We start from the raw sequence: 22,741 nt of genomic DNA, 5'->3' as shown, positions 1-22,741 counted from the left end.
CCCAGTAACCAGAGACCACAAAGTAACTTAAATTTTATTAGTCTTGGAGAAAATTCTAGTGCTTGCTGGCTTGTGGTTTGGATGCAAAATATACAAAAATAGTATTATTTTTTTCTGATGTTGAATCTGGGTTTTTTTCGTATTAAGAGACATCCAATTTTGCTCCATTATATAATGATTCTTTAGACAGGCAGTAAGAAGATACAGTAAACTCTTGAGACAAGGCTTATTTAACTTGATCATTTTGTATTACTGCAAATACCGTTGCCTTACATTGTGTCATCTCATCAAGATAAAAATGAAAGAACTCAAATGAGTGCTGGGAGACCTCTTTTGTGTTCCTAGGGTTTGGACGAACATGGTGTTTGTAATTTTTGGAGACAGCAGCTGTGCTTTTCTGTAGGAGTTAACCTGCATCAAAAGGACTTACGTGTAGCTCACTAACGGATAAAGTACTTTCTGTCTGCAACTTCACTTTTACCCTCATGTGTTTTCTCTTATTTTTCCCCAAGTCAAACTTTGAGAAAGCAGAGAAAATTCGTGCACAGACTTTATCTGAAAGTGATATGCATAAAACTTACGGGGTGCAATGCTATGAATGAAGGCATCTAGCCCTTCTCTTCCTCCTGCCCTGCGCCTCCACCATCTACCATGTGCTGAGGCAGCAGAAAGATTAACTTTCTTCCCTTTAACATCCCTTTATTAAATACCTTTGTTCCTGCATCAGTGTTTGTCCTACGAAATGTTTGTACCTGCTGGTGGTGTGCAGTTGAGGAAGAACACTTCTTTTTCATTGCTGAGTGGTAAAAATCACTGCTGTTTTGAAAAGTAGAGAGTGATGGGTGTAAGTGAGAATCACTTCAAGCTAACTGGGAGAAAATTTCTAGCAGTTTTATAAATGTGGAGCCAGAGTGCAGAGTATGCAAAACCCTATAAAAGCACTGGACTTAAAATCATTTGGCCAGCCTTTGCACTGTATGGTAAAAACAGATGGTCAGAGAGTGCGCTGGTATTCCTGTTTTGGCTAAAACAAGTCCGCTCATACTTGGATAACTGATGCCTCTCGTCATGTATAAAACCAGCAATGGCAGGCTTGATACCAGAAGAAAAGGTATCTTTAAGACAGATTAAGTGGCATAGCTGAATCAGGTGGTGGTTGCAAATGTATCAGCAGATTAGTCTTGGAAAAATAGCATTGGTTTTCCAGCAGCTTCTCCAGCTCCTTATTAACTTTTTCATATTCTGCTGAGCAGTCTGCCCCTAGTCATGGAGTGAAAAATTAGGAAGCATATTCAGAAACTGTAGTGACTGTTAGCATGAAACTGTCCAAATTTCAGTGAGGTGTCAGCTGGTGCTTTTGTAGGAAATACACCTGCATCGGTTGCCTTTTGGGTGTTTTTTCCTTTCTCATGGGAAGTCTCAAACACTTGCTCTTAATTCCAGATGGCAGGTTGTTATCAGACCGCTGTTCCTGGTAGCTTGCCATAGGTGACTGCTTCTTCCAGCCTAAGCCGGGCAATATTTAGCATGTGAGGTTTCGATTTTACACCTATTAAGAGTCAGCTGATTGCAAGAGACACTTAATTTTAGCCAGGGAGAAAGCAGCTTTGAGTTCTTCCTGAGCTTTCCCTTTTAAAACATCACAGAGGTTATCATTTTAGGTTTTAATATGGCTTTGGTGCAGTTGCAGACAGTCAGGATTGAAAAACTATGGGCATGTGAACTCAGCAACAAAGCTCCTGATGCATGAAGATACCTTTTCACATTAAAAACCAAGGGAAGAGAAATACATTTTCCCATAAGTTAATGCCTTCTCAAAAGAATGTTGTGAGGGTTTATCCAAAATTTAGCTGATATACAGAATATCTGTATTCTTTAAATAAGTTGTAATGTTATGGGTTGGGTTTTTCTGTGGAGTGCGGGTGGGAGGAGGGTGGTGGGGTTTGGTTTGGTTTTGTTTTTCTCTCCATGCTGTCGTTAATTTTGTTTGTAGATTAGGCAGGTATTCCTGTTCTGGCAGTTCTGCCTCATTTTCCTATTTGTAAGACAGTAATGCTCTTCCACAGTTGCAAGTGCAACGTTACTGATGAGTGCCACATAACATTGTTGGTACTATGTGCTTTTTAAGAGGAATAGATAAGTTGATGATATTTAGTTGCCTTTAATCTACTAATTGAATAATATATGAAATTTAAAATCAACTTATTTAGGAAAGTAACTTTATTTCCCTTTTTATATATTCCTATGATTTATGACTAGTTTCAAGGTCTCTGGAATTTTTTTGTTTATTTCAGATTTGAAGAAGGTTGCTCAATGTCCATGAGTGTCAGGAGGTACATGGAAAACCAGTGTGCTGATAAAGAACTTGCATCAGTCATGCTTTTTCCTCTCATTTTGACAGCTGAAAGTTGTGAATTAATCAACTAATTCCGAAAAGTGCTTTGTCATTCAATGCTGATAATTTTTAAGTATACTTTCGCTGAGTCCTGCCAGTGCTTCATGTTTAATGTAGCGTTTGTGTTGCCCTGTTGGCATGAGTGAGATACTCTGGATTGGTAGTGTGAGGGAAGCATGAAAATGTTCATGGGACAGGCCTGATTCTGCTGGGGAAGTGGCCAACGCAAAAGATTTCTTGGAATTGTAGAAATGTAGCAAATGTTTTGAAACTTGCAGTTCATATTGTTTAGGTTGGAAATGTTAAGCATGTTTTTAATAGGCTCCTTTTCCACTATTAAAGCATTAGAGTGAAATAATTACATTCCTTTCAGTCCATTTTAGACCTTGCATGGTTTCCACTAACAGTAACAATAAAGTAACAGCAATTAAAATAGTTGTTGGGTTTTCCTCTCCCTTTAGGAATTTATTACCACAAGGCTAAATTGACAAATTCTGTTGAAGACACATTTCTTTTATTCCACTGTACGTATTTGAACCAGATGCTTAATCTAATTGTTCCTAGCATTTGTTTCAACCAGCGATGAACAGAGAAGAGAGTAACTGCTAGTGAAGCTCATCAATTTGATAAATGAGAGGTTGCTTGTTCTGTGCCTTGCTCCTTGCTCAGGTCCGTGATGGCTTCAGAGCTGGTGCTTCTGGAGCTGTCGCTGCTGGCCTGCTGCATAATGGATGAGCCTGAACTGATGCAGGCAGCAGGTGCTCTAGCAATAGAAAAGAGCAGTGTTTGTTATTGTTGTAAGCATCATCAATCGTCCTCCCTTTCTTCTTCTGTTCTCAATGTCCTCCAAACAAAGGCTCCCTGTATCTGCAGCAGCAGGGGAGAAAATAGCAACAACTTGCCCGGTGTAAAATTGCCATTTTCTTTCCAAGGGTAACCTTGTAAATAGGTCACGACTTGATGTTCTCGATCTGTAAATGGCATGTTTATCATTGCAAGAGACAATACTGATTTATGAATTCCATTTAGCAGAAAACTGTCACTACCTATGTGTATCTGCCCTATTCCAGCTGAATCAAATGAATGAAAACTGGCTTTCAATTCTAGTACTTGTTACACACTGCAAGATCCCTAGCTCCTATGGGAGCAATCTGCTGAAAAATAGGTCTACATTCTTCAGTTATGGAAAAATGTGATTTTGGGAGGCTGGGGGAAGGAGGGGGGAGAATTAAATAGTGCAAAAGATGGAAAAAAGAATAGGAGCTTCTTAGTTTTGTTTAAGCTGGTGGATGCTCTTGGAAATACTGGCGGATGCTCTTGAAAAATTTTCAAATGTACGCTGTGATTGGAAATCTTACAGAAGTAATTTTTTTTTTCTATTTAAAGGCAGTTAAATCTACCCACATATCATGTCCACTTGCTCTAAAACATCGGTTGGTTGTAGCTATTCTTAAGTGTTTCTCTTGTTCGGAGCATTAATGGCAGACGCTCTTTACTTCTGCAGGGCTTATTGCCTCATTCAGGATTTGGGACACAGGAGGCATGGAGCAGAGTACGGGAGAGCAGAAAAGGCCTTGACTCTGTGTAAGCACTGCTCAGCAATAAAGAAAATATCCCTATATTATCAACACTGTTTCCAGCACAAATCCAAAACATAGCCCCATACTAGGTACTATAACGAAAATTAACTCTACCCCAGCCAAAACCAATGCAATGTGTTATCCTCTTCAGTTCTCATCCTAGATGTGAGGGAAGAAGAAAGGGATTTATCCATTACCTATAAGATGGGTAGTCAATGTCATTGAGAAACAGTAATTGTCATGGATTGCAGTAGTATTACCATTTCTGTTGTTATCTGGAGGTGTGTCTGCTCATTCTGTTTCTTGCTCCTTGGTCAGGTTTGTCATGGCTTCAGAGCTGGTGCTTCTGGAGACTTTGCTGTTGGCATGCAGCATAATGCTGTAGATGCCCTGTCTCCTAATGGACCTCTTGTATATACATTGTAGGTTGTGTTTGTGCCTTCTCTTTGCTCCTGGTTCCTGGATGAACTTTGGACCCATGTTGTAGCCTTGTTTCTAGTCCTGTCTCTGGCCTCCATCTCCTTTTGCTCCTGACTGGACCCCCCGGACAGCCCCAGTTCATCACTTCATGATGTCTGATGCAGTGGATGGACCTTGTTATCAATACCTGGTTTTATCTGTCAGTTCATGCCCTGTGCGACTGTCCCATCAGGGAGGCCACAGCCTGTGCAGGGGCCACCCTTATCTCCTGGCTCACCTGCCCTTCGGGAGCAGATGACCCTTGGTGCTCCCTGACAGTATTATGAATATAGCTCCACCCTTGCTTGATGGCCAAAATGTGTTTAAAAACTGGCTTAGCTGGAAAAGCAGAGTGTGAATACTTTCCCTTAGCTCTGTCTCTATAGAGGCAGGAACAAAATAGATCTACTTCCAGGGAGTTATTAATGAAGGCTTTAAAAGTGTATGGCTGAATTAAAGATAGCATTCTTTCTGCAGGAAAGTGGATAATTTTTCTTCATTCTGTGATTTTTAAAATGCACATATTTTCCGTTTTTAGAAGCCAGCAGTACTATGGTTTCTTTGCAAGTGACTGCAAAGCTATGGCACACATCTCTCTTCCTGCTGGAGAACATGCCAAGTGACAGTCCTGAGTTCAGAGGGAACATTGCAGGAGCTCTGATATTGCTGTCAGAAGCACTGATTTTTTTTTTTTCCTCTTTCTCTTTTACTTGAAAGGGGCAAAGTTTTTCAGAATTATGTTGACAATAGATAGAATCATGCTCTTCAGCAATGTGTGTGTGAGGTGACTTATTTCCCATAGACAGTTTCCTTCTTTGCTTGCTCTGGGCTTCCAGGCTTATTGTCTGGAGAACCAGGCCTCAAAATGTCTTGCTGAGCTATACTTTTATATCTCTATATGTATTTAAATTGCACAGAACTGCAAATGGGACACTTTACATATGGGCTTGTGATATGACTTGATGACATTAAATTTAAAAGCTTCAAGGTAGACTGATTCCTAGTCATGCTCATCATCGGCATTTCAGAGGCTCCACTGAGACCTAAAGACATTAAGTGTCATCTTTAAATGGTTGGTTAAATTCAGTAATGGTTTTCTCAAGTGATCACCTAATTTCTTCAAAAAGGGGGGCTGGTGTCTCCCAGCAGACATTTTTCACTGCAAAAGCTCAGTAACAGTGCTGAGCGTTGGTAGCTTCTGTGTTGACAGTGGTTGATAAGCTGAAGTGCTTCTGCTATTGGGCATCTCTTAACTTGCAGCTTCTTGTATGTTTGTATTCCTGTCTCTGTCCAGCTTTAAATATATACATTTTTAAAGTTGTCCGCCAAGATGCATGTTCCTGGCAAAAAGCATCTTACTGGTGTCAAAAATTTGGTTGTCCAAGAAGTAGCAGTGCAGTGGTCTTGTAAAATGTAAATGCAGAGATAATGCAAAATAGGTTAGAGCAATGTAAAGTGGGGATTAACAAATCTAGATGTCCTACAGAGCTGTTGATCTCTTCATTGCTTTGAGTGTGAAACGAGACTTTGGGCTCAGTGAGGAGCCTGCTGCCTGTGTTTTGCGCAGCCTCTGTGACTGTAATTAGTTGCCAGAGCTTTAAATGCTTCTGATTCAGGACTGCCTAAACTTTCTAAAGCTGGAGGAGAGAAAACAGAGAGTTTTTTTAGTAGATACTTCAGTTTTAACATGTAGATGATGCAATGTAGCATATACTTTGCAGGAGCAGTTTTTTAAGACTGTGGGATACTGCAACTAGAAAAAGGAGTTAAAGGATAAACCAATGTCTATTCTAATTCTTTGCACTTTTAGAGACGTCCAGAAGCCCTGTTTCCTGTTTTGCTGGGTAGTTGCTATTGCAATCAACCTGTGGCAAAGGAAAAAAATTTTCCTGGCCTTTGGTAAAAAAATCTTTGGCTTGGTGATACGACATGTGTTGGTCTGACAGCTACTCTGAGCTCAGTAGCCAGTTGTATTGCTCCATCGGCACTGATTTCAGGTTCAGGAAGGATCATGTTAGGCACATAATAAGGGCTAAATCAGTAGTTACTGGGTTTGAGAGTAGTTCCCTGTATAAACTCTTTTTTCTGCATGCAGCTAAAGAAGGACAATGGAAGGCAGTGCGGGTGCCTGTCTGGCTATGGCAAGCCCCAGGGAATCATACTAAAGAGGTTGGAAAATTCATAACCTTTCATTTTTCAATGAGCAGACTGCTTGCTTAGCCTGAGTAAGAAAATAAGACCTTGGGAAAGGGTGCTCATGATAACTAGTAGTCACCTGTTCTTTTTCCCTTCAAAGATGCAGGAACTGCCATTAAGCACTGGTTCACCCTGAAATGTGCTAGGTTGAGCAGTAGTAAAAGGAGTAGCTGAATAGGGAGCTTTCTCCAGATGGTGTAGAGCGAAGCCAGGCTCTCCAGACAGCCAGGACCCAGATTAAATGAGGACCTTGGATTAAGGAAGTGCATCTTACACCATCTTCTGTGAATTGTATGTGTTGGCTCCACACTGTACACGCTAATCCTGATCTCTGCTCCTCTGACTGTCTGCATGGGGTCTTGTTTTTACAGAAATGAGTACAGAGCTGAAGAACATACTGTTACGGGAAGATGTAGCGTTCATCAAATGCAAGTTATTTTGTTGAAATAATGCTTCATTTCTCCTTCTCCCCAGTCAGGGAGGATGGACATCTTACTGATAAATATGTGGTAGGAGCCTACACCTCCTCCTCCTCCCTTCTTTAATTCATATGAAAACTAACAAAGGCATGGTGGGTCCCAAAGTACAGGAAATGTTTTTCTCATAGAGACCTTAATCTTTTATTTTCCATTTTTTTTCTTCTTGTTTTTGTTTTGTTTGAGTAGGGGGTTGTTTGCTTGTTTGCTTTAGCAAGGAAAAGAATCCTAAATTGAACCACTGATTGCAACCAGGTATCTTAGGGTGTTCTGCCATCTGGTATCTAATTTTGATAATACTGCTTGAAGTACAGATAAGAATCTAGTTACCCATAAAACAATGATGCTATACAAATTTACTGACTGTCAAATACAAATTGGGTGTAACAGATGACCTGCTGGTAGGTGAAGCTTTCAGGGCTTGCACTGCAGCCAAGAGAAGAGGGATGGGAATTGCTTTTAAGTTCTCACTTGGTGCTCTTTGCTCTCTTTCTCCACAAAATGTTCAATCTTGAATGGAACATTTTCTGCCCCACCCCACCCCAGAGGGAAGGCTGCAACCTTTGACAAAGCACCTGGGAATGTATACAAACAGCATTAGGGAGGGGAGATGAAAAGGGAGGCTCATTTTACTCTATCATGAAACTTTAACACTCCTTAGCAGCTTGCCAGCCAGAAACCAGGGATTATACTACCAGATGTCCTGGCAGAAATTTTTGTGGCTCTGCAGGATCATAAATCCAAACAACGTATGGCAACTCTGCGTGTATAATACTACTGTTAGTAATGCAGAATTTCAGTGTGGAAAGCTCTGGTGATGGAGAGGATTAGTAAGGACAAAACCTTTCCAGACTTGACTTTAAAGCCTTAGGTAGGCAATAGCTGCTGATGGCAGTGGTATGTTAATGGGGAAAGGAGGAGTATAGTGATGCCTGTGGTTTATCAGCTGCAGTAAGCCTTGTTTGCTTGTAGTTGTCTTCTCCCATCATGTCTTGGCCTTTCAGCAGGCAGAATTGTAGTCCAACTACACTGAGGCTGATCTCTCTGTTGGTGTATAAGAAGACTTTGAGGGGGAGTTGTCAAAGACCTGCTAAACTCAGGGCCTGAGTCACAGAGTAGTCTTCTGCAGTAGTTCAGAGTTGGCTTATGGCTTGGCTTGAGTATAAGTGGAGCTCTGTTGTCTTTGTCTTGATAAATTCTTGTGTAATAGGAAGAATAGGGATGGTGGAGACCTGGAGTGGAAATTTCTGTCTGGTGGTACCTTTGTTTTACTCTCATTTCTGTGTTTCGTCATGTTTGCTAAATGGGGTACTCACTGAACCTGTTCTTTCAGCCTACATGCTAAATGTAAGTGCATGTGTCCATTCAGAGGATCTTGTCCTCACTTAAACTGTGCAAAGGACAGGAAAAAAAAATATCAGCAACTGTTGAGGGTTTTTAGATGTTTCTCCCTTTGTGGAAAAGTCACCGACTAGCATCCTGTAGTAAAGAAGTCATTCCTTCAATGAGGACTTAGAATTGGGCCCACCAAAGGGGTTGGGAGTATGTTTGAGTCAGTGGGTATGGTTTCGCATGCTATATATTGACACAGAACTGTCAGCTAATTCAACTGACATGTTGCAGAAGGGATTTTAAAGCAAATGGAAGAGAATATGCTGTCCACTGTTTCATTCTGTTGCTGCTAAAAAAACAAATTGGAGTTCCTAGGAAGTGTAAAAGAGAGAGAGTCAACTCCCTGGCTTTTTAAAGAGTAGTATGAGGGTGAATAGCCAGAGGACAAGAACAGCGAGGACTTCACCATAGCTAGTAAACTTTGCAAATTGAGGTTAAACTTAAGTGACCAGGAAGTGGAAGCTCTAAAAATAAATAGCGTTAAGTGCCTTCTTTGCAGATTAATCTTGCTACCCAAGTGTGAAATCTCCCTCCTTCCTCCCATGCAGTCTTGAAATTTTGAAGTTCCTTACTGCAGAATTTCAGGTGGCTCATTGCTGGCCACGTCAGTCATTCTGAGCTCAAGCTGGTTTTGTCTTCAGAGTAGAAATACACACAGAAGAAATTTAAGTTGTTCACCCTTTTATTGATTTTAGTAGTAATTTACCTTGATACTGTAATGCCTTGGAAAGCTTTGTGCATACTGCTCATCATTATTCAGCTTTCCTGGAAGATAGGTGTTCATTGCTCTTGGAAAGCTCCATTCATGCAGCCTTCAAATATGTCTGTTCTAAATCAGCTAGCTTCCTTACACTTGTAATAAAGCTGTTCAGGGCTGCCTTATATTCTGTGATTTTAGCAATTGAAATCTTTCTGCTGTGGAGTAAGAGAGAGGGAACTCATGCCTAGATGATGCATTGTGTCCACTTTTGCAGACAGAGAAGAGCACCGCGTGACCGACACATGGCAGAATCAGGAGCTGGTGAAGGGTCTCCAAGTGCCATCATGCTGCTGTAGCAGTAGTACAATAGTGGTAAAATTTGGGTCTGCAAGTGTGAAGCTGGCTTTAAATTTCTAGAGGCACCAAATCCTGAAGCCCTAAAAACTGTCATGCTTCTTCTGATGGCTTGTGTTCCCTGCTGCTTATATGATCCAATGCTTACTGTTTACGTACCAGTGACTATTATAGTTTAAGCCTTACTTTCACATCACCCTGAAGTAAAAGCAGGATGTTTTCTAGTTACGTAACAGGGTTCCTGAAAAATCATATAGGGTAAATAGTGGTTGCACAAGATGGAAATGCAGCATACCCGTATACAAAGAAATTAATGGCCTACCAAACTTTTTGAAAGTCTTTCTTTCCTTGCTGTCATGCTTCAATAGCTCTCAAAAACCTAGGATGAGTAACAAAGACCTCTCCCTGCTGTGTCTATATTTTTGTTCACTGCTTTACATGCTATTTTCACATGTGCACATAGAAAATTAAGGTAACTGTTTTCAGACTGTTGTCCCTGATGACCTAGTGTTTATTCAACTACTTATGTCTTGTTGTCTGAGATAAATTTCACCTGGGGCCAGCATCCCATCAGCTCAGTAATTTGTCATCTTTTCTTTTTCTTGCCCTTAAGCTGTTTTGACACCGGGGGCTTTGCAAGCTCCATCTCAGGCAGCACCAGCAGCAATACCAAAAAGCACAAGGAAAACAATGTGAACTGAAGCTTAGTGAAAATAGAGTTGTGTAATATGGCACTGGTTAGTGCCTGGATGACAGCCATCCTCGATGACATAAATTTAGTGGTATGAGTAACTGCAATGAACAAAGGAGTTAATCAAGAACAAAACTGGGTATAAGAAGTGTTACTGTGTGTAAATATATACTAAAGTTGTTGCCATAAGCTTGTGATACAGAGTGAGTGTGCTGTGGTTTAGTCTCCTAATATTCCTTTTGGAGATTCATTTTTAGGTTCATTTTCTGGGTTGTTAAGTGGCAGTGAAACTGAGAAACATGTCCGGCAGTCAAATAATTACCCTGGTTGAAGACGCTCACAGCTTTTTACAGAGAAGAAAATTTCATCCAGATGATGAATAGAAACAACTCCTCCTCGTATGAAAGAAGCACAATAATAAAATATATAGTTTAACTTCTGTTGTCTGTTTTTAATTTGCAGTATGATATGGAAAGGCAGGTTGCTCCCTCTGAGCTTTATAGGACTTATTAAAGAAATGGGAGGCTTTTTTAGTAATTATTAGCAGGATATAGCTTGTGTTTTGCCTTTAAGGTGATTCATTCTAGCTTTGGTACCCCTGCACTGCAGAGAATTACCATGTGCTGGCATTGCAGAAGCGAATACGGGACTCTTCCATGTATCCTGCTTCCTTCTGCACTGCCTAAGGGTGCTGGTCTGGTAACAGGTGGAGTTGTGTCTTGAAAGTGCATTAAGATGTGGTGGTCTAGAGAGGGCCTTGAGAAGAAAGACCAGGTCTTGATGTTCTTTCAGTTTTTGGCATTTGTCCGTGACTGATTTTGTGCAGGTTCTGTTCTGAACACCATTTCTCTGTAGTACAAAAGCTGATGGGCTAAAGATCCGTTCCCCTGTATTCCATTTTTCTGTATCTGGCTGTAGATGTACAATTTCCTTCTGTCCAATTAAACGCAGTAGCAGCACTATAAGTGCTTCCCTCTAGTCCCTCTATGTCGGTGTTTTCAGAGTTTCATCTGGCAGTCAGACCAGAGGCTTTTTTTTTACAGACATGGAAGAAGGTATGCTAGTGGGAACAGAACAGCTTAGGTCAATAATATGAGCATGGTCCTGTGATGCATGCAAAGGTTTTGTGATGCCATGGCTGATGCACCTGCTTTCCTTTTAACACGAGTTTGGGCAAACTTTAGTATATACTTAGCTGTTTGGAATGCTGTTTGCGCATGTCAGAGTGCCAATCCTGCTGCTTGAAGCAGGGCTTTAAATGCTCACTTAAAGTGCTCATTCCTCCCACCCTGTGTGCTGAGCAAAGGTTATCTCAGCAGTGCGCGTGAGGCTGGCCTGTGGACCTGGTGTACTTGTCCTTGAGGGCATGGCCCAAAGCAGTCTCTGCAGAGACAGGGGTGTACATGTGTGCATATGCCAAGAAACTGAGCTCTAATTTCCTCTGGAAAAGGTGGACCCAGCTTTTGCTCCTTTTGGTCCTCTGATACATTTATCTTTGTCATTTAAAATGTTATCTTCATGCTTATTTTTAGTTTCTACCCTTTCTCTGTTGCACTTTTTTTACATTTTAATTGGTTAAATCAGGAGACTTGGGGCTGATTAATGTTTCCCCTGTGCAGCTGGATCATCTAGAACAGGCATCAACCTTTCCATACCTCATATACTTCCAGTTCCTTTTCAAACAGACGTGCACTATTCCTGGACCTCCCTGTCTTTCCTCACCTGCTGTCAGTTTCTGTTGTACCTCCGCTGGATGCATTGTTGTTCCAGCTGTGCATTTGCATTTCATGATTTTATTAATGTGGGCAGAAATTATGTATGAAACCTTCCTACATCAGTAAAGACAGTGGTACTCAGGTAACAGGTTTTGGCAGTAGATTCTCACCTGAATTGCATTAACAGTTTCAGTGCTGCTCCCTGGTGAATGAGGGTGTTCAACAAACACATAAGAAGATTGACTTCCATAGCTGGAACGTTTGATATTGAGGAGTGAAAGAAGATTACACTAATTTTTCTTTTTTTTTTTTTTTTTTCCCCCTGCATAGATAAAAAACCCCAATGAGTCAGGCTGTTCTCCTTTCTTTGCTGTACTTTATGGTTAAAAGAAGAGTCAGTTTTGATGTGCTCTGTCTGTTGTTCATCCCAAATGCTAATGGGTTTATTGTCATGATTTCCCTCTGTCATAGCAGATCAAGATTAGAGATGATTTGCTATCATTAGAGATAGCTAAAATTGTTAAAGATCATTCACTAACACTGATTGCATCTGGTTTCTTCTGAGGTTTGCCTTGTTCTACTTAGTTCATTTGCATAAAATATGATTGTGAGCTGATGTCTTTATGATGCGCTTTTCAGAATAATGGCGGGGGGTGGTAGAGTTTGCACACTGTCATACCAGTTTGCTGGGAGAAGTTCCTTCACATTAAAAAAACCAGTAGGTTTACAATTAAGTGGGGATTAGGTTTTGAGCTTTGCATTTGCCCTTCAATTCAAAAAAAGTGTTGTTCTCTGCCTAAGACTGTGCATAGCTATAACCAGCATTTGTGAAGCTGGTGCGTTTGCTAATCCCATGGGAAAGTGCCAAACTTGTCAGTTTTTATAAACTGCTGTCTTTATGACAGGAAACTGGGAAGGGAAGGGTCTTGAATCTGAATGGAACAGCAAGGAGAAAATAGAGACTTAAGGACAGATGTGTCCCCAAGTCACTATTCTCTATGGTGGAAGCAACGCCCAGAGCAAGGGTCTTGCTGAAAGATTGGATACAAGCCATGAGAACTCTATAAGCATCCGGTAAATGTTTTGGCTGGGTGAGGAGAAGACCTCCTGGAGGACAATTAAAAACTAGCAGGCTTTTTTTTTTTTTTTGCTTTGTTTTGTTTCTGTTCAGTGCTTTCTAAACATAGCAACTATTTTTATAGATTTGTTGGTGGTAATAAAAAGTATTCTTTTAACTGAACACTTCATCTGTTGAGAATGATTTGAGGATGAATGGCAAGCCTTTGTCAACATGGCAGTGAGTCATAAATGGGGGTTCAGTCATGCTTGTAGCATCTGACACCCTCTGGTGAGATTGGGATTCCTAGGCTGCTCCTAGATGGTGCATCCCTAAGCAACACAGACTGGTTTAAGAGCTCGTAAAGTACCTCCTTTTCCAAGCATCCCTGACAGGACTGTGAGTAGGTGCATAAACCTTAGCTTCCACTGAGTTTGTATTCACACTCACAATTGACTTCATGATGTGAAATATCATCTACTATGAGCAGGATTATTGTGGTGTGTGTCTGAATGTCTATTACTCATGTGAACACTTTTGATTGCCCTTGCTTACTCTAGAAAGGTAATAGGTTAAAGGCCAAAAGCCCAGTGCAAGAGTTTTAACATGGTGCAAAAAAGCAGTAAATCTACACAATCTGTCTAAACAAAATAGTTTTAAAATTCAGAACACTATAGAATGAAATAATTAAAATGCTCTGAAGATTATGTTGTCATTTTTGGTTTGTTGGTTTTGCTTTAAACTTCTAGAGCACAGCTCTGTTATAACCTGTAATTGCACTGTCCAGAGCAAATACTTTGTTCTGTGTGTTAAATACCTCGATGAAACGGGAAGGAGGAAACTGGTTGATGGACATGACTTAATCCTTTGGCATGGCATGTAAAGCTCAGATGTTTCCTATGCAGCAGGTGCTTTAACTGAATGTTATGAATTGCTCTCATAAAGCACACTTTCTAATGGATGTCACTCTTTTGTTTCCCCCTACTCTTTGCAGCAAGTGACCGGCAGAAGTTTTGGTGAGAAGGATTTTCGTTCGGGTTTAGAAAACGGCATTCTTCTGTGTGAGTAAGTAACACTTACAGTTTTGAGCCTTGAATACAATCTTGACTAGAGCTGAAATTAACTTTAGCTCGTATGTCCCAATGTTGGTTTCCTTTTGCGAGTTTTGACATTGTGCACAGGTCTTTCACTGCAGCATCCTGTCAGTGCCAAAGCTATTGTTACAGTGAGGATTGAAATGTGGATTAAAGAAAACAGGTTTTGCAAAGTGCCTCCCTCACTCCAATCCAGCTCCTTAGTTATGTAAAGTAAAAATGATGTTTGCTTTTTGGTTTCCTTTTATTTAAAAATGTTAACCACAGATTGGCAAATGGTGTTCCACACCTGCCTGTGGATGTCTCTGCTATAGTGAGGTGTTTTGGATCAACTCCAGGTCCAAACACTGTCAAGAGTTAGCCATCTGAATACCATCAATACTCAGCTGCTTTTATAGTTCCTGGAAAGTTTAGGCATCCTCTAAATTTTACCTAAAGGTGTATTTGAATGATGTGTTTTGTGATTTTTGGACAAGAGACTCAAGTTTGCTTTTGCACATTTCTCTCTGTGGTTTTAACAGCTAGTTTTTAGGCAGAGTCTTCCAAAAGCATGTTGTGGGCTTAGATACCAAAGCTGGTGACTTTTAAGAGCAATTTGGAAGTGTTCCCTAATGCCCATAGTTCTTTGAAAACCCCAGGCAGGTCATCAGGAGTTTTTTGAAAATCCACTGATCTGAATCACGTGTATGGACCAAATTCTTTGCCTGAATGTGCAGGGTTGTCACTGAAGTTGATAAAAGCTGACTTAGCACATAAGAAGGAAAAAGCCTGTGAAGAACTGAATGCATATTGAAATTTATAAATGAGATCTCCTGAGACGTTTAGCTGGATCATTGAAACTATTGGTTAAGTTTTATACTATGAAAGGTACTGGAATTTGGAAACCGTTTTCAGCAGTATAGTTGAGCTAACATCATGTAACTCAACTCTAGGTAGCTTACGATAGCTTCAAAACCTACTTGTGTAAATAGCGTTGTATATCTCACTGGTGTCATTAGTCAGACAGCTTGAACTTTAGCTGTTAAAGGGGAAAAAATATACAGGAAAGGAAATTATGTGATCTAGTTTGATTATAGTTGCATGTCTTTGCTGAGGAGTGGCTTTGGGACGAGGGAAGTAGTTGTTCTTGTTGATCAAAAGTTGTGTAACTTGGAATGAGCATGTAGTTTACCCCTTTGTATTTAAGGATTGCCTCTTGCACAAGATCTCTTCTGACTTGTCAAGGGAAGTGCAGTGTGCTGAATCACTTCACAGTGCTCTTTAAAAGTTAAGGTTGAATTGCATTGCATGAAAAGTAAGGGATCTGTGTTTCAAGATTAGATTGTAATCTTATCTGCAAGTAAGCAGTGGTAGTCTAATTTAAATGCTGTAAATCTTTAAGATGGAAAGCTTAACTAACTAATGTTTTGCTAACAAAATGAATAAATATGTCTTTCTTAGGAGGCTGAGAGCTCCTGTAATAAGCAGGTCAAGGGACAAAACTTGGTTATACTACTAAATTGTTCTGTGATGTTGGGCAAATTGCTTATCCTTGTTTACTATCTGTGGATCAATGCAAATCAGTTTGAAGGGATCTGCTTCCTCAACCTCAAATCTGAGAGGCCATGATGTTGGAATTGCATCCAGCTCCTGATAGCTGTGGTTAGTGGATAAAACTCTTTTAGGCTACAGAGCATTAACCAAGGAGCTACCAATTTGGCCTTCTGGTTTGGCTTTTGGATGATGAACAAATTATAAGACCAACAATAAAGTGTTCCAAGACCCTTGTAAAATAAAAAAATCAACAGAAATTTGGGGTATAACACTGAGAACTCTTAATGTATCTTCAAAAAGTACAGCATTTGGCAAGTGAAGCACTGATAGTTAAATTTTTTATCTGTCGCATAATGAAGAGATGCTAGTAAAGCTGCTACAGGCAATATTGTCTTTCTAGACAGGTTTTTTCTGGCTTATCAGACATCTACCTGGGTACCTCATGAACAAATTCTAGTAGTATTCAAGCTTTATCTTGACCTCCTTCCAATCTGCTGAGCTTTCATTGCAGCTGACCTCAACAAATAGATGAAAACCTGGTCTCAAAATCTCTGATAAGCTGCAGAGGACAAGAAAGAAATTGTAGCTCTCCTAGGTTTGTGAAGATGAAAGAATTAATTGCCTCTGGTCTGGTTTACCTGATTTATCTGTTGAAATTTTAGGGAAGAGCTAAACTTCCCTCAGTTTATCTCCATAGGACAGTAGTCGGTGCTAGCGCCATTAACTGGCAGCTCGTATCCAGACAGTTGTGTGGGTGATGTGAGTGTGAAGTGCTCCCTACTTCCACATAGCAGTTTCAGTGTTTTCCTTGCCTGTTGTATTTTGTGGTGAGGGCTAAAAGCAAGCTCGGGATCTGAGGGATCCCAGCAGCTAGACAACTAGAAGCTGATGTGAGGAGCAGGGGCACAGCCAGTATGCCTTAAATGTCCCAGAAGTTTCTCAAGCTACCTTCTGGCTTTGCAGGTATTTCGAGGAAGGAAAGTAGGATACCTACCATGCCATAGTCCATTCTCCAAGCAGTCAGACTAGCCACGCTCAAAATGGTGTTTTATCTGTGTCTAGAGCAGGATTGTTGCTGGAGGAACAGGCTGGAGCGTTTTGTACAATCCTTATGCCTGTGGCATACACAGCCTGAAAACTTGGGCAGACACCACTGCAGTGGTTATAAATGATTCATTTATGTCTAGCAACTATCCAGGTATCTTAATAAATGAAAGCTAATAAAACTGTGTGATGAACTGTTGCAATGGACATGTTATGAACCACCAGCCCTGCATGGGTGTGCTAGCCTTGTACCTGCCTCCCTGGTAGTGCTTTTGCTGTGGCTGGCATCTGAGTCTGGCCTCATGACACTTTTTATAGCTTGATGCACTCAACTCAGGAGCTGAGGAGCATATTTAAACAGTGCAGGGTGCCCTGAAGTGGCAAGCTGACAGCTGAGAGTAACACAAGCCCTTCCTTTTTTCTGGATGTTTGAAAGCCCACTTGTGTAGATGCCCTGACACCCAGCTGTGCTGAGAGGCCAGTGACCATGACTTGTCTTTGTCTGAAATGAGTTAATGGCTTTTTAGCATAGCTCTCTGACATCAGTCCAGATGGTGATTTCAGTAAGCGACATAATAGCTAGGCAGAGGGAATTCTTGTTCTGTTCTTGCTTTGTGTATTAAATTCTCATATGCAAAGGCTGAGGAGTTTCCTGGCTATGCTTCTGCACGGGTGGGCAAATATGCCCTTCTGGGGTCATGGTGGAAAACGATATGAGGGAGGAATACAACACCAGTAGCAGGAAATATCACTAGAAATCCCCAATTTCCGCTCCAGCACATTCTGTGGTTTGTGGGGCTTTGTTTTGGTCTGTTTTTTTTTCTTCTTACATAGCTTTAACATTTAGGTTTGACCCAGATATTATGAGAAGCTAGAGGATTAATCAGGAATAAATTAGATTTGGTTGTTGCAGCACTTAGGTGTTCCTATTTTATGGATTCAGGCATCTGAATCAAGGTTGACTGCAAAAGAAAAGGTATCTGCTGTCTCCATCCATTCGCCCCCTGATTTGCGTAGTTCTGAAACAGCAGATAAGGAAGCTGAAGTTGTGTTTATTTCTAACCATGCAACAGTTGCTATTAATAATGTAAAAATTACTACATAAAGACAAAAATGCATACATCTTCCTGCAACCTTGCCCCATTGTTACTGCTCTAATATTCTTGCAAGTGTGTTTTTAAGTGAGCAGTTCTTTTCCATTCTCCTTGACATCCACCTCCCTTTGCCCAGCTCTGCTACTGCAGGTTTCCTTCTTTCATGCTGGTCAGTCCGCAGTTCGGGGTGTCTCTGTGTGAATGTGAGACTTGGAAAATCCAAGTTATTTATTTTCTTTGATATGACTATCCAAGTCGTATCAAAGGGTTAATAATATATCCAATGTATCTGTAAGCACTTCTGACATCCAGTTGGGATCATATTTTCTCTCAAGTTTTCTCTGGAATCAACCAGTACTAAGATTCCAAGAATCCTGAGAGTTTGTATCAGTGGCAATGAGATTCTAATGTCAGGAATAGGACTAAACCATACGGAAGAGTAAGAACAACAGTAACAACTGGGACGTGTATCTTGGGGAAAGGATCTTAAATAACAAACTCAAACTGAACTCAGATTTAGATATCAATAGAAATGATTTGGCTTTGCATTGGAGTCCAGCAGTGTCATGATTGCGTGTAATACCTTGGGTACCATATGTAGAAGAGTTTAGCTCCGTGTCTGTTTTATAGATGTATATAAATCAACTTTTAGCAGTAAATGCAGGCATAATAAATCTTTTAATTTTCTGAAGCATGGAAGTTTAATGAATATTTAGCTGCATACCTTGAGAAGTCATAGCATAAACATATAAAAGAGAAAGAGGAATTACTGTATGTGGTTAAAGATGGATGCCACTTGCATATACAGTTCTGTATACCAACTTATGATCATTTTCCCAAACTTTTCTTTGTTTCTTAGCAACACTTATTTTGTGTATTTGTGTATTAGCACACGGTGTTTTGTAGCTTAGATATGCAGAAACTATACATATTTTTTGAAACCAGGATTTTTCGACTCTTTTTTTCGTATTTTTGAAAGAGCAGATATGAAGGTATTTTACTGCTTTTAAGTAATCTTGGCAAAATTGGGCTTATACAGTGAATTAAGGGCAAAGTTTTATACTTTTTCTCATGTAGGACAATATCTAGCAAAGGCAGTTCCCTTCAGCTGTTCATGTTAGGAATATATGCTCATGAAAACTACAAGAAAGTATTTAGGTTTTACTTTTAAATAAAAGAAAAAAGCAAGAAGTTAGTCATGCACATAGATTAATAGTATTTTAAAAAAATTAAGTGAGGCTATAAATCTGAGTGAGCTGAAAGTGACTGTGATCAAGAATTACTTAATGGATTTTATAATTTATTCTGTCATGAGAATAATTTTATTCTATAAATAAGAAATCTCCTTAGTTTGTGTTCTCCATGTCAGTGGTGATGAATGAGCTGCTTTTTCTCAGAGAGCAGAGTTTCTTTGGCCTTGCATCATGGTTCTAGTACATCTGACCAAGCTTTGGGCGGGCATGAATGCTGTTTTCAGCAGGGTTGGTTATGTGCCAGATCAGTGCAACTGTAATGCTATGCAATAGTAAAACATTGTCTTCTGAGTCAGTGGTACTGTAACCTATGGAGAACAGTTTTCACTGTATATATCATGTTTCAGTTGTTTGGTTGTTTAAAAATCAGGTTTTTCTTGCAAATTAATGTCACTTATGTAAAATTGCCATGCCACTTATGGAGACCTAGCAGGGGAAAACAGATAGTCATCTTTGTGGACTGTAGGATTTTGCAGATATGTTATTCTGCTTGTCTGTCAGTGGCATAGGCCTGGCATCAGTTCAGCACTTGGCTGCATAGTGTACAGTGCAGAGATTCTTGTCTTGCCAGATAGCTTACTGGAGAAGTTAGTGGATGCCCAGGTGTTACGCTTAATTAAGCTTTTGCTTGAATTTCCTGTTCCTGGAAACTAAGAAGGTATTTGAGTTTCGTAGGCATACTTGAAGTTTTGAGTGTGACCCATGCCTTGAGGTGAGAAGGGACTGGTCTGTGTTTTTCAGGCTCTGCATTGTAAAGCCAAAATGTTATCAGCATCATGGATTTGGCATGTCTCCAGTTTAGAGGAATGGGCCCCAAGGCTCATTAAGATTTAGGTTCATGTGAGGACATCTGAAACAGTTTTATATGAATCTGGAGTTTTTTATATTTAAGTTTTATTGCCATGTTATAATGAAAAGCTATTTATTAGTACGGTTTAGGTGAGGGGTCAGAGGTGTAACATAAACGTAATGCTCAGCTGTGTGCTTGAGAAGAGAATAGCATTGAGGGGCATGCCTGAGTACAGCCAGAATGGCCTATCTTTGTATTTATGTTAAAATAATATGCATCTCAGGAGACTAAATAGTAGAGTTTTTTCAGTGCAGCTTGATTAATTGACAGGGCAAGAGACTGTGGAACACTGACCCATTCAAATGGAGTGCTGCTCAAATGCAAAGCAGGGTAATCCTGTGAGAGGTTTCAGCTTTCCAAGAGTGGATATTATATTGGCTATGTATTTTGGACAATTATCCATGGCCACTGCTACTCAGTGTACAACTGTGTGTGAATTGCAAATCTCTAGGTGCATAGGACGCTCTTCGCGTTGGTTGTTACAGTGGTAGGTTCTGTATCAATAGCTTCAAAAGCTATTTATACACAGTCTTCCTTGGTTGCCTTTCTTGAGCTGTTCTGCAAGGCCTCTGTGTTCTTCATATTTTTAGTCTTTGGCAGAGCAAGACCCACACTGTTTTGTGTTTGGCATCCTTGTTTTCTCAGTGCTACATATTTGCATAGTTCTTTATTCACCTTTTACTTATAAGCCCTTTGTAGGACACAGTTCTGTCCTCCTTGTTAAAAAAGCACCTTGTTCATCTGATCCTAAATAAATAATGTCAGGGGCATCGTTAGCAAGCCCTGAAGAATGTTTTCCCAAAAATGTTTTTGTGACCTCTATATTTTGAAAATTCTTTACCACTTCCTTTGCAACAAAATATTTTGAATTTTCATTGTCTGCTATTTCAATGTGATTTGGTCATCTTTAAGACTAATAGTGGATTTTTCTCTCCTTTGCAATATTTGGGGGCATTTAGGAGCTGCCACCGGGGCATGAGTTTAAAATACGTGGATGCTGGAGCTGTCTGGGCTAATAATTATCAAGTGCTGAAAGGCTGCTTGTAAGAATGTGAATCTGTAAAACTTAATTTAAAAAGAGAAATGTCTCCATTAAGGTGTACTTATGGATAGCATTTCCTGAAGTCTCAAATATGGAATGCCCTTTTACTTTAAGATCAGGTCATTAGTCAGCTTTTCTTTTTAGGAATGTGATCTGTTATTTGAGCAAAGATCTCTGTTGGATACCCATCCCTCCAGCCTGGACTGATCTGTGAGCACACATCACCTCACCCTTTCTTTTTTTTCTGTTTCTGAAGCTTATTTTCTGAAAGTGCTTCTCTTCCATTCCTCTTGGAAACAAGGGCTTTTTGGAGGCTGGGTTTTAGCAGCCATACTCGGAGTATTTTCTTAACTGACGCTTTCTTGCAGGAATTTTGTGGGCAGTTGTCTTGGTGCTTTTCGTTAGATCTTTTATCAGCTGTTGCCTGAAATGCCTTCTTTTCCTGGCAAAAGTTTTTCAAATTCTTAACTGGTGATAAATAACCCCAGGAAGGTCTAATAAGTTAGTCACACAGCGCTAGTACTGATTTCAGCTTGTCTGCTCTGCTGTGGAGATACCTTATCTCTTCGAATGCCAAGCCTTGGGGACAGCACCAAATAGAGCACTTGATTCTTCCCATACCTACCAGAGCTGGTTTTTATCGGGGGAAGGAAATGGCCTAGCTTCTCCCTGTGAGTGAGGATAGAGCAGCTTTTCACTTGCATTTTTGTCCTGCAGTTTCCATAAGGTAAGGCAGCTGTAAGGTTTTAGCTTCTATGCAGTGTCTTACTGTGCTTCATATAACAGCTACATATAACTACAGAAGAATCCAAACCAGCACCTGATGCGGGGGAAAGGCAGGATGGCTGTGTAGATGTTGGGCTGAAATTGACAGGAGGAGTTTGGGAAGTGAAGAACAGAATGTTGTCCTGAGTCAGGACAGGTGCATACATACTAGGGGTGGTGGGCAGAAATAAGAGCAGAGAATGTTTAAAGGGTCTAGAGAATAGTTCAGGTCTTGTACAGAGACTCAAGCGTTATGGATGGAGCCTGAAGAGGCTTTGTTTTATCTTGGCTTGGATTATTGTCTTTTGGGTGTTTGGTATTGTTGATTTGTGGGTTTGTTGTTTGGTTTTTGTTTTCCTTCATCATATTTTGATTTAAGTTACTCTAAGAACTATTTTATCTGTATTTCTTTTTGTCATGTCTTTGCTTCTTTTACAGTTAAAAAGTTCCTTGAGATTTCATAATAATTTCTTCCCTCTGGTCATGGCAGTGAAACTCTGGTAATATCAGGTACCCAAAAGGCTCAATAGAAGTATTAGTCTTTATATTTCTGTTCTTTTTTCCTCCCTGTGTCATTTTACTTCTTGTGTAAGTAACTGTTAATACTCCAGAATGATTTTTGTGAGAAGCAAGTTGGCTGAAGGCGAAAGTTTCCCCAAGTCCTCCCTAAGTTTATTTTGTCAGTCATCTCTGAAATGTCTGCTGGTCACCAAACCTCAGCTACCAAAAAAAAAATCAAGCCTGAGGAATGTTCCTATGTCTCCTTTTGAAAACGGTACAGAAAGACATTGTTTTATGGTTTATTTCAACCAAAATTCCCTTATCTTGTGGAATGAGACCTTAAATTCGCAGTATCTTACTGAAGGGGAAGGAAAAAGGATAAAATAATGGACGATTTAACATCATACCGTTTTGCTGTCTCTCAGGACTGCTTGGTTGGACTTGTTCCATTGCCATCTGTTTTCCTAGATGCAGAAGTATGAAAAATAGTACCCCACAAAATTTCCAAGCAAACAAAAAACCCTAACAGAACCAACATTTCTGTTGTAAC

The 22,741-nt window shown here is 40.2% G+C and overlaps 1 protein-coding gene across 10 annotated transcripts in view; it reads left to right on the top strand.

Annotated features, from left to right (window-relative positions):
• The window catches only part of LIMCH1 (LIM and calponin homology domains 1), a 182,299-nt gene that overhangs the window by 48,625 nt on the left and 110,933 nt on the right, over window positions 1-22,741 (top strand). For all 10 annotated transcript variants that reach the window (XM_065698296.1, XM_065698278.1, XM_065698286.1 and 7 more), the window contains exon 2: window positions 14,010-14,080. In XM_065698296.1, coding sequence (XP_065554368.1) covers window positions 14,010-14,080 — 71 coding nt within the window. The remainder of the gene's footprint in view (window positions 1-14,009; window positions 14,081-22,741) is intronic.

The sequence above is a fragment of the Lathamus discolor genome, chromosome 1 (assembly GCF_037157495.1).
Source record: "Lathamus discolor isolate bLatDis1 chromosome 1, bLatDis1.hap1, whole genome shotgun sequence".
In the NCBI taxonomy this organism is placed as follows: Eukaryota; Metazoa; Chordata; class Aves; order Psittaciformes; family Psittacidae; genus Lathamus; species Lathamus discolor.
The sequence above is the reverse complement of the archived record's forward strand: the minus strand, read 5'-3'. Positions and strand labels throughout refer to the sequence as shown.